Below are 15,861 nucleotides of genomic sequence, written 5' to 3'. Positions count from 1 at the left end.
AACATGTTGATATTCTTTTTTAAGGTTTTTCTGAACATATAACTTGGGGTGTGTGAACTTTTGAATTTTTTTTTATTTTTAATTTTATTTTTATTTCTTAAAGATTTATTTATGCATACAGAACTGGGATACAGGCCAGAGGTTCAGGGGTGGTGAGAGGATTCACCAGAGACGGAGTGGAGAGCAGAACCGGCAGATTGATAAAATACACTGCTGAGGGGAGCAGCAGGCAGGTCAGGAGAGGTCTGCCACACCTAGTGGATCACCTCGGGGGCAGGGATTGAACTCATGCTGAAGTGGCTTTAGCTTCTTAGTGCTGTGTTTGAACCTGTAGGGCCACCAGGGAGGGCCTACTTTTTTATTTTAATCAAAACCACAATGAACTACCATTCTCACCAGAGAGTGACTTCTCTCTCTATGTCTGTGTATGCATACATACACATACACATATACACACTTATATAGTATATATAAATTTACAAACAAGTAGTGCTGATGCAGGTGTGGAGAAATCCTATCTTTGATCAGAAAGAAAAACAGCAATAGACACTGATAGATCTGAGAGGCTCACTGAACCCAAACAGGATGCAGATTTTCTCTAAATTGCTAGGAGAGGTTCTAGATTGAAGGTTACAGTATACCAAGATAAACTTCAAGTCCTCAAAAAGTGAGGTTTGAATTCTGACGATGCTTTCTTGAATAGACTGGATGAATTATTATCTATTTAAGAATACTAAAAGCCAGAATCTCTTTCTTTACTAACAGTTTGCAAACACATTTGATTGCATTTATGTTAAAGCACAACTTGCTTCCTCACACCTATTGGTGGCTTAATTAACTGAGAAAGTTGCTTCCTTCTTTTACTTTCAGAAAATGCTTCTACCCTAACACTTTTTCTTTATCTAGGGATTATTTGATTCATATGGATCACACATTTAGTTTCTCAACAGATATTTACTGCTAATCCCCAGAGGCAAGGAATATAAAAATGTGGCTCCTACCTCATATTTTCATCACCTTTTGGGAAGAAAGAGTCAAAACCAATTAATTTTAATGTAACTATTTTTAACAAAGGGCAGGGACCTTGTCTAAGTCTTATTCCTAGCCTATATTAGTGCACTCATAACATATTTTAGTTAAATTAATGAATGTATAAATGCAAAGAAACTTTAACTTTGACACACCTTTTACAATGAGAAATACTAAGTGTTTGGGTAAAAATTACAAAGGCTAACTTCATGACCTTTGATACTAAGTTGTGTGTTCATGTCATACTTTGATTTAGAAGTGATCACATATATAGATATTCTTGCTTTGGAGATAGTGAAACTAACATGTGAACCTACAGAAACCACTTATATGACCCTGGCATTTCTCTGGGCTTCTCCTAATGTTAGCAGAACAATTGGGGAAAAACATTCTCATAGCTCTGGGCCAGAAGAGAAGGCCAGTGTTGTTGACCTGCCTCCTCATTCCCCAAGAAATTCCATCTGCTACTCACTCAAAGCGTATGTTAGACAACAAGATTAGTGAGTGACATTATGGATGTTCAGTTTGTCTACAATTGTGAGAATTCTTTTTGAAAAGGGATTCCATTTTTGTAACTTGTACAAACCTTGGAATAAAGCATTTTCTACCAGAACAAGATTATAGTGTTTTGAGGATGGTCTGTGGACATCTACTCACTAAGCCAGGTAAATATTATTTAAAATACCTAGTTTTAATCATATAGATACTAGGAAGAAGAAAGGACCTCTGGTTTTCTGTGACTTCTCTCTTCCTTTGCTCCCACACAGTCATGTAGACTCAAATGGGAACAACAGGCTTCACTGGGGCACAGAGAAATGACAGTGTACTTTGCACGGCATCTTACATTAAACATTAGAACCATTTTTAAAATTCAAATGGCAGAAGGATTTTGGCAGAGTGCCAGGATTTTATATCCATGCATCTGAGAGAGTGAAAGAGAGAGCTGTGTTACCTTTCATATTGTTGGGGCCGGGGTGGGGTGAGGTCGGGTGGTGTCTCAGCAGTGGGGATATGGCTTAAATGGCTCAGTGAGGTATGAGTGGTCAAAGAAGAAAATGCCAAGATTTTGGATTTTCTGTGTAAGATGAGTATAGAATGAATTTGGAGTTCTGGAGACTTTCATCAAATTGACCTTAAATCTATAATGTAAAACTTGTTAAGTCCAAATATTTCCTTCTCATACACTCTGTCAAATATGTCTAAATACCATGAACTGAAAAGGTTAGGGATATGAACATAATAAGAATATCCTGTAATAAAAAGAGTAAGCCTGCGTTATTTATAATTAAAAAAAAAAAAATGAAACAGAAGGTATGGGTAGAACAGAATCCTTTATGTGGCCCTGGCATCTCTCTATGTTTCTCATAATGTTAGCAGAAATCCTTCTGCTCTTCTACCCCTAACCCCTACAACCTCCACTCACCTCATCTGGTATGAAGCTGTATGATCTGCAAATAATTAACCTCTTTGTGTCTCAGCTTCATCACTTAGTGAGCCTGGAAAATTATAATACAATGCCAAACCAGTAAGGTTTTGGAATACAGCTAAAGCAGATTTGACTTTTGCTATTATTATAATTACTACTCTTGATATTAGAAAATTGAAATTAAGAATGTAGCTTGTCCTGCCCCAGATAGAACTACTACTTCCTTTAATATTTATTATTGCCCAACTGTGAATTTTGAATGCCTAAATATATATCTTCTAAAAACAAGGCCACAGACACATAATCTACTTTATAAGGGACTGTCTATAAAGGAAAATACTGACAAACTGAAATGAGGTTAAGTCAACTAACACTAACATCATTAAAATTGATGTTAGTGTTTCTCAGGAAGTAAGAAGAGAATAAGAGAAGTCAATTGAGGTGTTTTGTGGAAATAGGATTCCCCACATTTCCTATGGCGTATAAGTGAAAATAGTGGATCTAAAACTGGGTGACAGGGCTCTTCCTGGTGGCACAACAGTTTAAAGCACTGCATTATGAAGTGCTCCGAAGCCACTGCAGCACGAGTTCGATCCCCGGCCAGGGAAGTGACCCACATGGTGTGGCAGACCTCTCCTCACCCTACTGCTGCTCTCCTTAGCAGTGTATTTCAGTACATTAGACTGTTCTGCTCTAGTGAATCCTCTCACTGCCCCTGCACCTCTAGTGAATCCTCTGTCTCCAGTGAATCCTCTCTCTGCCCCTGCACCTCTGGCCTGTACCCCAGTTCTGTAAGCATAAATAAATAAATCTTTAAAAAAAAACTGGGTGACAGAACAAACTTGAACTTTGCTACTGTACTAATATGTTGATGATAAAGGAAAAGAATGAAAAGAAATTAGTGTGACAAGAATAAAGAAGAGCCAACTTTTTATTTTCATTCATTCTTTCACCTAATCATTTATTCCACTGATTTATTCATGATTTATTCATGACTCAGGTGCTGTACATGCAAAGAATAAGGCCTGGTCACACTTTAAGATAGTTGTGGGAGAAAGTCACTTGCCCTGAAAGAGATCAGCAGAAACCTGTTCTATAGGGCTTGGGCAGGAGTGATCAACTTGGCCTTGAGAGGTAAAGGGCTTCATGGTTTATCACTGGGTGATGCTACCACTCCCAAAGGCTACATAGCATAGAGTTTTAGGAATTACTGTTAAGGTAACAGTAATTATATCTTAATAAAGCTGTTAAAAAAAAAGGAGCGATTTTTATCTTGTAATGATCTACCGTGTTTTCCTTTTGTTATGTGCAACTTCTGGAAAAATAGTAATAATAAAAGTTCTTAGAATACTTTAAAGAGAGGTCCCCTCCAGCCCCCCCACAAACAAAACTGGGATATAGCCAAGAGGTGAGAGATAAAGCTGCCACTCATTTGTGAGTGGATTCTGAAGGAGAGCACCTCAGGCAAGTGAAGCAAGGGGTTGGCCAATTCCTGGAGTGAGCAGGAGGACAGAGACAAGAGTAGAAGACTGACTTAAGACAGGTTATTTTGTCACAGTCTTTTTTTTTGCTTGGCCTCTGCTCCCATCTCTGGTAACTTTTCCACCCTTCCTGGGTTTACCATTCCATTTCCTGAGAGGCCCTAGAAGAGATGGTATCAAGGTGTAAAAAGCATCTACTTCGAAATGGCTGACAACAGCCCACTGGGTGACTCGCTTCCAGGAAAACAGTATTTTTAGAAGAAAGTCAAGGAGAACAAAAATCTTACCTAGCAGCACCGCCTACTTAGTGACAGAATGGGGGGTGGGGCATACATCAGTGGGCTCAGGTGCTATCTCCTAACGTTCTGTGAGTCACCTGAGTTCTACATATCCTCAGAGACTGACTTGGACAAGAACAGAGAAATTTTGCAATAGAGAATTTGACTATGGTCTGTGGTGAGCTTGCCTATAGGAGAACAGAGACTCAGGTGTTTTAGGTAGAGGGAGCAGGGTGGAGTGGTGGGTTCTTGGGAAAATATGGCTGTGGGAAGGTGAGTCTGGTTTCCAGACACACATTCAAGTGAAGAAGACTCTGATTCTTACTTCAGGTGACCATTTTCTTGGCAAGGTCCAACTCTGCCTGGGTCTGTACATTGTGGTGCACCTTCAATAATGACCACGTTTATTTTTATTCTTTGTGAGTTTAAATTGCTATACTGTCTTCTCTTTCTTTCTTTCTTTCTTTTTTAACATCACCTTTAGTGCTGGACTTAAATGTTCCCAATCAGGGGCCAGACAATGAGATGAAGCAAAATCTTCTGAGAGTCTTAAAAATGTGATTGCTGAAAGGTCAAGTTAGCAATTTTCCTTTTTAATATTCCAAGCCAGTAGTGAAAGTGGAGATATTAATACTACATCCAGACTAGGGGCTATCAGCAAAAGTCCTTTTGAAATTTCAGGCTGATAATGCAATGCAGAGGAGTTTTTACATTTCACAGGGCTGCCCACATATGCCTCAGAAAAGAAACCTTAGCTGAATACGTAAGTCCTGACTCTGCCACTAATTTGTGGAGAGACACAGGAAAAGTGACAGTCTCTTCATGCCTCAGGTCCTTCATTTGTAAAATGAGACATTTGGAAGAGCAGTCTTTAAGATCTCAGCTAGCCTGAATTCCCTGAATATCTGAGGCAAAATTATAAGATAATGAGGCGAGTTTCCATCGTGGCTTGTGGTCATCCCATTGTTTTTTGTAGCATATTATTGACCAGTCGATTTAACACAAAGCATGGCTACTTTCAAAGCTTGGTCAAGACATTATTTTCAATTTCCCCGCTGGCTCTAGGGTCTTGTTATGACACTTCAGAAACATTGCCTTAGACAATCTGTAAAGAAGAGTTAAAAACCTCCTACTCTGCTTCATTAAATTCTGCCACAGGACAAAGTATCATGCAAGATAGTCAGGCATCCATAATCTAGGAAGTGTGGGGGGAGTTAAATAAAGGTCAGCACATGAAATGTAACTGTCCTCAAATCCCCGTGGCCTTACTGTCTAGTCTTTTTCAGATTAAAAGTTCTGATAAACATAAAGAGCATTGCTTAACTATCTGAGCAAGAAAAAAGAGGCAGTTGGTGATTTCAGAAAATGATATGGAATCAAGACCAAGAAGGGCAACAGAGGAGGGCAGGTAGGACCTGTGGAGAGCAACAGGCATTCTACAGGCGCTTACGGATCAAAGGCGGCCAACAGGAAGTTAAGCAGGAGGCTGATGGACTGTTCCACGTGAATTTGATGAGTGGTTGGCATCCGTTTGTTGAGCTGGTAAAAAATGGTGGAAAGTACAGCTTCCAAGCGGGCCACATTGAGCTCTATGTTTGGGTCCAGGTTGTTCAGAGCATTTTCCCGCAGTGCTTCGATGACGTTCCAAATGTCCACCAGGTGCACTACATACAAGGAAAGCAGAATGAACTCATTAGCCAGAGTATTTCTAGCTTCTCCTTATTCTCATCAAGTACACGGCTCACTTTTCAATCTACTTTTGTGTTTGAAAATATTTTGTCATTTCCAACGAAGTACGTATTTCTGTTTTAGCTCCTGAGAAATAGGCAGTCCATGTATGTTTTTCTACTAACAACTCCCAAATTTTATTCTTCACCTCTTGCTCTCTTCTCACACTATATTTAAAGGTCAAAATTAACATCTGTTGAATTCCTAATCTTGGAATCCAAATATATCATGTGAAAGTTACTAAAAATAAATATGTTGTTTATTTGTCTCATCCTGTATTTAAAACCTCAATATAAAGGGAAAATAAAATACTAATTATAAATTACTTCAATACTAATTACAAATTACTTCAATGCACTAGTTTTCCTAATTATGTGCAAGATCTGTGTTAGGACCCAGTGTTTCAATGGCAAATGATACAGATATGGTTAATGCATTAGGGATCTAACAGTCTGGTGAGATATAGACATGATTCAGAATCACACAAACAAGTAATCAGACATGATGGCATCCAGAGTGCCAGGGACAAAGTGGGATTTGAAATGCTTATAGCAGGGTCAGGAGAAGAAAGGGAGGCTAAAGGAACACTGTAGCCTTGATAAGGATTTACACTGAGAATGTGAAGACATGATTTTATTATTATGTTTTTTCTTTATTGAGATAACATTGCATTGTAACATTATATAAGTTTCAGATGTGCATCACTGAAAATCATCATGAAGACACAGTTTTAAATAGGAGAGGGATATGATCAGAAATGCAGCTTAAAGGTATCACTTCTGACTGTAAGGGAAGAAATAAATGGAGGTGGGTAGGCAGGCATGTGAGGTAGCTGGAGCCATTGCTGTAGCTCAAGTAGGCATTTCAGCACAGGGAGTGGCAGTACACAAAAAGCTATGATCATGCCCACTGTACACACTCATTTTCCAGGAGTGGCAGAGTAGAAAACATACAGGTTTGAAATCACAAAGATGAGGTTTCATTCCTGGCTAGACTGTGGGCAAGTTTTTTCACTTCTGTAATTTTTTTTTTTTTTTCCTCTTTAGAACTGAGGAAACTAATACCACCCTGCGGCAGCCAGCAAGGATAGAAGAAAAAACGTATGTAAAAGTGTAGACAGGAAGGCGTGGCACATAGTTGCTCAATAATTGAGAGGTACCAGTGTTAAAATAATCAAACGCGTTCCGATCTGTAGTCATGCTGTGCCATAATTCATGTGCAAGAGCTATGAATCCAAACCCAAGTTTTTCTCAGACCTCCAATTTCAGTGAACTAATCAACTTATAATTTGGAACATATATTGCATTAATATAGTAGGTAAAACAACATTTTGCATAATGCAATTACTTGCTAACGATAACCATGTCAAGAACAAAATATTCTTAAAGGTATACTTTATAGATTCTTAATATTAGCTTTGTACATTAATTATGAATGTCTCACAGCTTGTTTTTATAAGATATAAATATATTAGATGGCTGATGTAAAAGATGCACAAATCACATCTCTAGCCACAAAGGCAGACTTATTCAATTTCATTGTCATAAATTCTGAGTTAGAGTTTGACCTGGTTTTACCATATGTAGTGCCTGGATACCAGAGGCAGAAGGACCTTTTCATAAAGACTGCGTGGAAACATTATTTTATTGGTAACTGCCTGGGTAGGAGCAGACCATAGCATCAAACTGCAGGTTCTCATGCAGTCCATTGGATTTTGGTCAAATTTCTCTATCTGTATGACCTTGGGCAAGTCACTTAACATCCTTTAGTTTCAATTTTTCTCATCTGTAAAGAGGAGCCTACAATCGTTCCTCCAGGGTTCCATTACAAGTTTATTTTGAGCCTCAAATGGGATAATCCATGCAAAGTACTTCACACAGTGTTTAGTGCATTATAAGCATTCAATATCTATTAATTATTATTTGAGAAAGATAAGCACCACAGTCCTTTTCTTAATTAAATGAACATTAAGAAATATCCTAAGTTTAGAGTCATTAGGAAGTTCTTATGAAGTCTGTTTTAAAGTTCTGACAGTTGTATAAATTTGTTGCTTACTGTTAATAAATCATTTTAGGAAATGAGGACATTGAAATTGTGCAATGATGATGACATGCCACGAGATGGCACTGTGCACATTTTACTAAATAGTTCTGATGCTTTAACTGTCCATCAGAGAGCACACCTGCTATCAGGCACAGGCAATAGGAAGTGGAATTTCCTCATTTAAATAATTGCTTAATTTTGCATTAATATAGTAGGTAAAACAACATTTTGCATAATGCAATTACTTGTTAACAATAACCATATCAAGAACAAAATATTCTTAAAGGTATACTTTATAGATTCTTAAAAGCAGTATTAATATTAGCTTTGTACATTAATTATGAATGTCTCATGGCTTGTTTTTATAAATAAGTGGAAGTAAACCAAGCTTTAATAGTGTGTCTTAAATCCAGTCTATGTGAGACTGAGAAAGGTGAGGTCAGGCTTGGGTCGGGGGTGTTTGCACAGAGAAGACTTGGCTGTTCTCAATGACATTTCTTATCTGTTTGAGCATTTTTGAGTATGACTGGGTCCAACACTATTTTAGGATATGGACTTTTATGTTCATAGTTACAAATGACTTATACCCAACTGTCCCTAGAAAAAGTGGAAAAAAATTAAACCTATAGAAATGACTAATGCCATAAACTTTGAAAAGTAATAAAATCATATTAAATGCAGGATGGAGGGTACAAAAAAGTCAGACTATCAACAGACAGCTTTGAATTTAGTCCATTTCATTATTTCATCTAGACCACGCTTCTTTGACCTACATCATAGACACTGTATCCAGGCATGATGTCTTTTTTTCTCAAGCACTTGAAAAATCTAAAATTCCTAAACCCAATTCTACCATTCATGGATCCCAAAATTAAGGAGGGTGGGAACAGGGGTTTGAGGAAGATTTCCAGGTGATTGTGATAACCACTGATTATAAACCGTTACAAGGTCTTCAGAGTGCTTGCAGCTGGGCAAGCTCCAGAAAAAATCACTGGGACTTCATGGTGCTCATTTTGGATCAGTGTTCTCAGCTGTGGCTGAAAATCAACATCACTGAAGTCATACAACAGCCCGGCCCACTAATGTAGGTTCTGTTGGCCCAGGACCAGCAACACCTGAAAGAGCCATGCACTTAGCTATTAGAAATGCAGATCCTTAGGCTCTCAGCCCAGACCAAGAGATTCAGAATCTGCATCTTAACAATTTCCCAAGGGAGTTTGTATTCATATATATTTTTAAAGATTTATTTATTTATGTATACAGAGCCTGGTGCAGGCCAGAGGTGCAGGGGTGGTGAGAGGATTCACCAGAGACAGAGTGGGGAGCAGAACAGGCAGAATGATGGAAGTACACTGCTGAGAGGAGCAGCAGGCAAAATAGGAGAGGTCTGCTGTGCCATGTGAGTCACTTCTGGGGCTGGGGATCGAACTCTCACTGAAGCTACTGTGGCTGGCTTGCAATGCTGTGCTTTAACCTGTTGTGCCACCAGGGAGGGGCTTGCATTCACATTAAAGTGTGAGAAGCACAGCTGAAGACAGTAATTCTCAGTCCTGTGGCATCAAGGTGCCTAATATGTTCTAGTACATTGTGGGTTGTGTTGCAAGCTAGTAACTGAATAGTTTATGCAGTTTAAGAGTGACTTATACAGCTATGTTTATGCATGTTGTTTTAGAGGGGTTCAAGGTTTATAAGGTCACTCAGTGGAATGTGATGTGTTTTCTTAATTAGGAGAAAAGGGAATGTATTCAGGCTGGAAATTTAACAAAACCTGTCCATATGACATTGGGAATGTCAAGTACTCTGATACAGACTGTGTGGTGTATGTACCTGTGTGCATCCATATAGGCACACATTTAATCCATTCTCATCCTGGCCACCCGTGCTTAAAGTGTTGGTAATGTATCTGAAATTTTGTCATCTCTAGACATGCAAATAAGTGCAGAAAGAGAAAGTTTTGCTGTTGGCTACTCATCAAATCCCATAGGAGAGGAGACGGGTTGTTTTTCTTGAAAACCTACCCAATTCTCCTCTCCCTAGACATAAACTTCCTGACCTTCAGTGCAATATGCCCACATGAATTTTTCATTGTAACCATACTCTGCAGAGTTTGAGAACTAGATTAAGATGATATTTCTGATTAGCTAGATTGTATTTGTTCACAGAGTTGACTAAAAATGATTGTTGGCTTGTAGGAAGGTTAATTATAGGGATTCATTCTTAGTTATCCAAAAGAATTTGACAGTCCTTGGCACTAAAAGATGAACACCTACAAACAGTGTCTTTTTCCTATATCAGCTCTCAAAAGGAAAGTTTTGCTCAATATTTTAAATGCCAAGAAGACTTTAAGTAAAAATCCTTTTTAGGAGTGTCACATGTGGGTCAGCAGCCAGAAGTGCAGTGTGAGGGGGTGGGGAGAGAAATGCATTTCCTAGTGAATGTCAGGAATAAGTCCAGGTGCTCTTTAGACACATTACTCTAAGCCACTAGCCAGCTACATTCTTATTTTTCCACACTAGAGAACACTACACAATGATTTACTTGGCCCTTATTATGGGTCAACTCTATTCTGGGAGCTTGAATTATTGTGGACAGGCAGTCCCCTTACCACACAGAACTCACTCACAGGTAGTGAGCCAATAGAGAGATTTAGCAAACAAGTGCAATGAGCTTGCAGAAATACTCTTTCATTTATTTTCCTCCGGGCATCAAAGATAATGGGCCTCTTCATTTGTACAAAAGCAATCATATTCACCTTTCTTACTTTTTTTTTTTATCTGACAGGTAGTGTGAGGGAAAGGAAATTTACAAAGAAAACCATCAATTATAAATCAATTATAAATCAACATTATATATTTTATTTGTATTTTTTTGAGAGAAAATAGGCATTAAAATTTACTGTCCTATTCTGATGAATGAGAACAAACCCCTTCATTATTTTAACTATTTGCTCCACTCTGTCTGTTGTAAGGATAATTGTTCTTTACTAAAGCTTTCTCAAAATTTCAGATTTGTTTACTTTTAATGCCTGGGTTGATGTTATTAATCCCTGGGAGACTGTAGGACAGTAATGACGTTTTTAGTTCAGATTCGGATCACACTAAGAAACAACATTATTTAATGAGGAATTAGACCAGATGTGTTTAATAGACTTTTACAGGACACTGTATCTTTCCCCCTCACCTCCCTCTTTCCCCCCAAAAAACCCAACCATACCATACATTATTATGAAGTGCATATGGAACATTCTTCAGCAGAGATAACATATTGGGTCACAAAAGAAATGTTAATGAGTTGACAAAAATTGGAATTATATCACATATCTTTTCTGCTCATGATATCAAACTAGAAAACAACTTCTAAAGCAACTGAAAATAAAGTTCAACTCCTTGGAGACATGCTGTGACTGTCAACTGGCTAATGAAGAAAGAAAAAGGGGAAATAAAAAAACACCTGGAAACAAGTCGAAGTGAAGGTACAAGCTAGCAGCATTTATGGGATGCAACAAAAACAGTAGGAAGAGGAAAGTACATAGTAGTATAGGCCCAAATCAAGAAATAATCTATCCTTTCAAACTAAACCCAAAGCCACTAAAAGGAAGGAAATAATATAACTTAAAGTGGAAATAAAGTAGAAATAAAAAGTTTAAAAGGTGTGTCAAATATTATAATCATCTCACAACTTTTTTCCTTCTGAAAATGAAAATTTACTCAGGACTGATAGGTTAGGTAAAATCTTATATATATATAGATAGATAGATATCTCTCTATCTATCTGTATATATACACACACATACACGCACACATATATATATATTTGATATTCAAAATATCAGACGCTTGAGAATGAATAGGAAACATTATTCAGATTCCAAACTTGGCATTGTTTGAATACAAAATTTGTACACTAAGTGTAGTACCCTACATGTTCCCTCCCCCATGCCTCCATGGTCTAGTATAAGACTTGACAAGGAATAACTTTCAGTCCATATTTGTTGAGTAAATGTGTGAGTACCTGGTACTAACAACAACAGGAAAATGTTAACTAAACATCTAGGAGGAGTAAATCAAGGTGGTCTTGCAAATGAGTTTCCTGTAGGTATGGTTATATGGGAGAAGCAGTTCTCCCAAAATTGTCTTCCTGACTGTCTTATGTTTTCTTTCAATGTTCTCCAGATCCTCAAGATCTGGGAGTTAGGCTGTGGAGAGCACCACCGGGTATCCTTGCATGGCTCTGCAGACTGGTGCTGGGCTGAGCTGGAAGGCTGCCAGGAGCACATCTTGGCAGACACTAAGGGAAGTTCATTGAATCTTACAGTTGCACCCGTTAGATAGTGTTGGCAAAGCTTGAAAGGAATTCTTCTGTATATCACTCTTTCCCAACTGACTGGGGCACTTAAAGATGATGTACTCTCCTAAAGTGTGGGAATGAAGATTTTAGTGGACACAGCTTCCTGGTGCAATGCTGGAGCAAGAGACTGAAGGAAGCTGATGGATGTTATGTCCAGATGATAAAAACAAGATTACAGGTGTTGACTTAGTTCATAGGTTGCACAGAAACAGTAGCCTGTGCAGACAAAGCTTCCAGTATTCTCTAAAAATAAATATACTAACAGAACAAAATACTGAATTCATGATCTAAAAATTAAAGACAATTAAAGAGAAGAAACATTTTTAAATCCGTATTACTAGCATCAGGATTTTAAAATCAAAGTTTTGCTCTACCAAAAATTTGCTCTGGTTAAGGAGAAATAATTTTGCCATAGGTCCAGGATGCGCAGAGAGGAGCAGTTTTTCCATTGTTAAATTCCTCAGGCATTTTTAATGGGTTTGTTTATGTTCTAATGCCACCACCAGCTTACCCACAGGGAATTTTTGGGAACGTTGTATTCTAACACATGCACTTTTCTTTATTCTAAACAAGTGTCTAGAATGATTCAACATCAGGAATGAGAATCTGCACAAAAACATTTGGGACAATACAAACAAAGATAATTATGCTCTGAGGGTTTTGTCATCTGCCACTTATTTCTCTGTGAAAGTTCTTGGTCTTCCTTCTCACTCTGACTGGAGAAAGTCCTCTTTCCTAGCCATCTGTTTTTAGGGATCTATTCCTCTTTCCTGACTTTTTTTTTTTTTTAAAGATTTATTTATTTATGCTTACAGAATTGGGGTACAGGCCAGAGTTGTGGTGGGTGAGAGGATTCATCAGAGGTAGAGTGAGGAACAGAACAGGCAGATTCACTGAAATACACTGCTGAGGGGAGCAGTGGGAAGGTCAGAAGAGTTGTGCCATGCCATAGTCAGCTCCCTGACCGGGGATCGAACTTGTGCTGCTGTGGCTTCGGAGAGCTTCATAGTGTAGTGCTTTAACCCATTGTGCCATCAGGGAGAACCCTCTCTTTCCTGACTTTTGACCTTAAACTTTATTTCTCATCTAAGGTTATAGGTTATAAGGAAAACAGACAAGTCTATTTCTTGGTTAGTATAGTGGGCAGAATCCCAAGATTCATACCCTTTCCTTTCCTCTTTCTCCCCCTCACCATGATTGCTGATTGTCTCCCAGTTATTCAATCAAACCAGTATTCCAGATAATGTTGAGGAATTTTGCACATGTAATTCAGACCCCCAAATTAGTAGACTTTAAGAAGAGGATATCACTCCAGTAAGACCAACTTAAACTTTTCTTTAAAAGCGGAGTTTTTGCTGACTAATCATGGGGGAGGAAATAAGAGAGACATACTCTGCCTGGAATGGAAGAAGAAGCAAACATCCTTGCTCTACAAGGTCATGTGGCAAGAAATACAGGTGGCCTGTAGGACCAGACCAGTCCCCAGCTGATTATCAGCATGGAATAAGGACCTTGATCCTCCAACAATAATGAATTTTTCCAACGTTCATTTCATTGGACCCATTTTATCTGGGTTTTCACAGAAAACCCAGTTAAGCTGACCCAGAAGAATCAACATTATCAACGTGTGTTGTTTTAATCTAAGAGTGTGGAAATTTGTTATGCAACAATAGAAAACTGACAAAGGAAGTCTGAAATCCACATATTTAAAACTGAGGCAGAGAGGAGGAATATTCTGGTACATTAGCTTGAAGAAAGGAAAAACACTAATTTGAAGGGATGGATGCACTCCTATGTTCACTGAAGTGTTTGCAATAGTCAAGTTATGGAAACAACTGACGTGATCAAGGACAGATGAGTGGATTTGGAAGGTGCAATTTATATACTCAATGGAATATTATTCATATATATAAAAGAAAAGATGACATCTTGCCACTTTTGACAACCTAGATGGAGGGGATTACACTAACTGAATAATCGAAAGGAAGAAGCCAAATACTGGACTGGATGATTTCACTCATGTGTGGAATCTAGAAGCAATAAGACAAAGGAACAGAGGAAGCTAAAACAGCAGATTATGGAACTATGATGGTTGAATTGATGCTACCAGAGAAGGCAGATGAAGAGTGGGAAGAAAAGGAGGGAGAGGAATTTTCTCGCCACAATGGTCTGTGGTGGAGGTTATGGGTTGCTGGGGGGTGGCATCTGAAGAGAACCTACACCTCTGACTCACATGTGGTGTTGTAAGGCAATGTCACTGAAATAAAATAATACAATAGAAATAAAGAGAAAATACAGGGTATTTTGTATTTATCATTAAAAAGTATCTCTAAAGGCTAATCCTGCAACAAAAGACTTATTATTTGGTGGAAGATCTGTCTAGTTAGGCATATTCATTCACTTATAGAAGAAAATTTGTTCAGGATTTTCTCTATAACACTTGAGTTAGTTTCCTAGTGATGGAAAAACTTTCACATAAACAGGTAACTGTATTTTTGTTTCACAAGAAATCCTGAAAGCTTAGAGATGTTAAAGACATAAGCACATGTTCTAACTTTAAATTATATCTGGATAAAGGATACACTTTAAAATACATTTATTTGAGAAAAGATAAATTTAAGAAACTCTAAATGCCCAGTTACAAATATATATTACATATATTCTTCTCCTTTCCTTTTAGACACAATTTTAATTAAGTCCTCATTGATAAGAGTGATAGAAAGAAAATTCAGCTAGAACAACTAAAAGATGTCAGTTAAAAGATGTACAAAGAACTAAAAGATGTACAGTGTCAGCTCTGAGTGTGAGGAGTATTTTCTGGCCTCATTTTTGTTCTCACAATTAAACAGAAGGAATTAGAGATTTCTGATTTATTTCTCATGTTGCCTTTTGTTGCTCATGAACTGAGAGCTCTGTTTCATTGATTTCAAAGTCATTTCTGAAAGAAGATTTGCTGACATTACAAGGTATCTGGGCCATTAACTATGTCAATGCTAGCCGAGGAAATGATATTCTAGTTGAAACCAATTATTTGTTTAAAATAAAGACTGAGATCTTCCCATTTCATACTCTTACAAGTTCCTCTATAGAAATTTGTTTTGTGAAAAGTTACTAGGAAACCTGGAAACTAAAGAGCAGGCTATCGATTAGAAAAGAGCATTAAGGATATTATTTGTGTCCTGCATTCTATCTCATTCCTTTCAGAGAGTTAAATACCAATTGCTGTCCTTTAATTTTTAGAGACACTCATTCTTTTATTATAGGAGGGAAGGTGTTCGCACAGGCACATGGGCGAGCATAATAGGTGCAAAGTGAATGGTAATGGGAGAAGCTGATTAAAAAAATAGATCCTGTGGAGAAAAGATGAAGAAATGGAGGCTCTCTGCTTGAAAAAGAGATGGCTTACAACAACTCTTTTAAATAGAGGTTGTTAAATTATTATTATTATTATTATTATTATTATTATATTTTTGGTGGACCAGAAGGCACAATTTGTGGATATTAAAAGAAAACAAATTTTCACATTTTT

The 15,861-nt window shown here is 37.8% G+C and overlaps 1 protein-coding gene across 10 annotated transcripts in view; it reads right to left on the bottom strand.

The window, feature by feature from the left end:
• The window catches only part of DTNA (dystrobrevin, alpha), a 298,087-nt gene that overhangs the window by 81,244 nt on the left and 200,982 nt on the right, over positions 1–15,861 (bottom strand). For all 10 annotated transcript variants that reach the window (XM_012725854.1, XM_012725851.1, XM_004683835.2 and 7 more), the window contains one exon: positions 5,665–5,878. In XM_012725854.1, coding sequence (XP_012581308.1) covers positions 5,665–5,878 — 214 coding nt within the window. The remainder of the gene's footprint in view (positions 1–5,664; positions 5,879–15,861) is intronic.

This window comes from Condylura cristata, unplaced genomic scaffold (assembly GCF_000260355.1).
Source record: "Condylura cristata isolate star-nosed mole 26May11 unplaced genomic scaffold, ConCri1.0 scaffold00016, whole genome shotgun sequence".
Classification (NCBI taxonomy): Eukaryota; Metazoa; Chordata; class Mammalia; order Eulipotyphla; family Talpidae; genus Condylura; species Condylura cristata.
The sequence above is the reverse complement of the archived record's forward strand: the minus strand, read 5'-3'. Positions and strand labels throughout refer to the sequence as shown.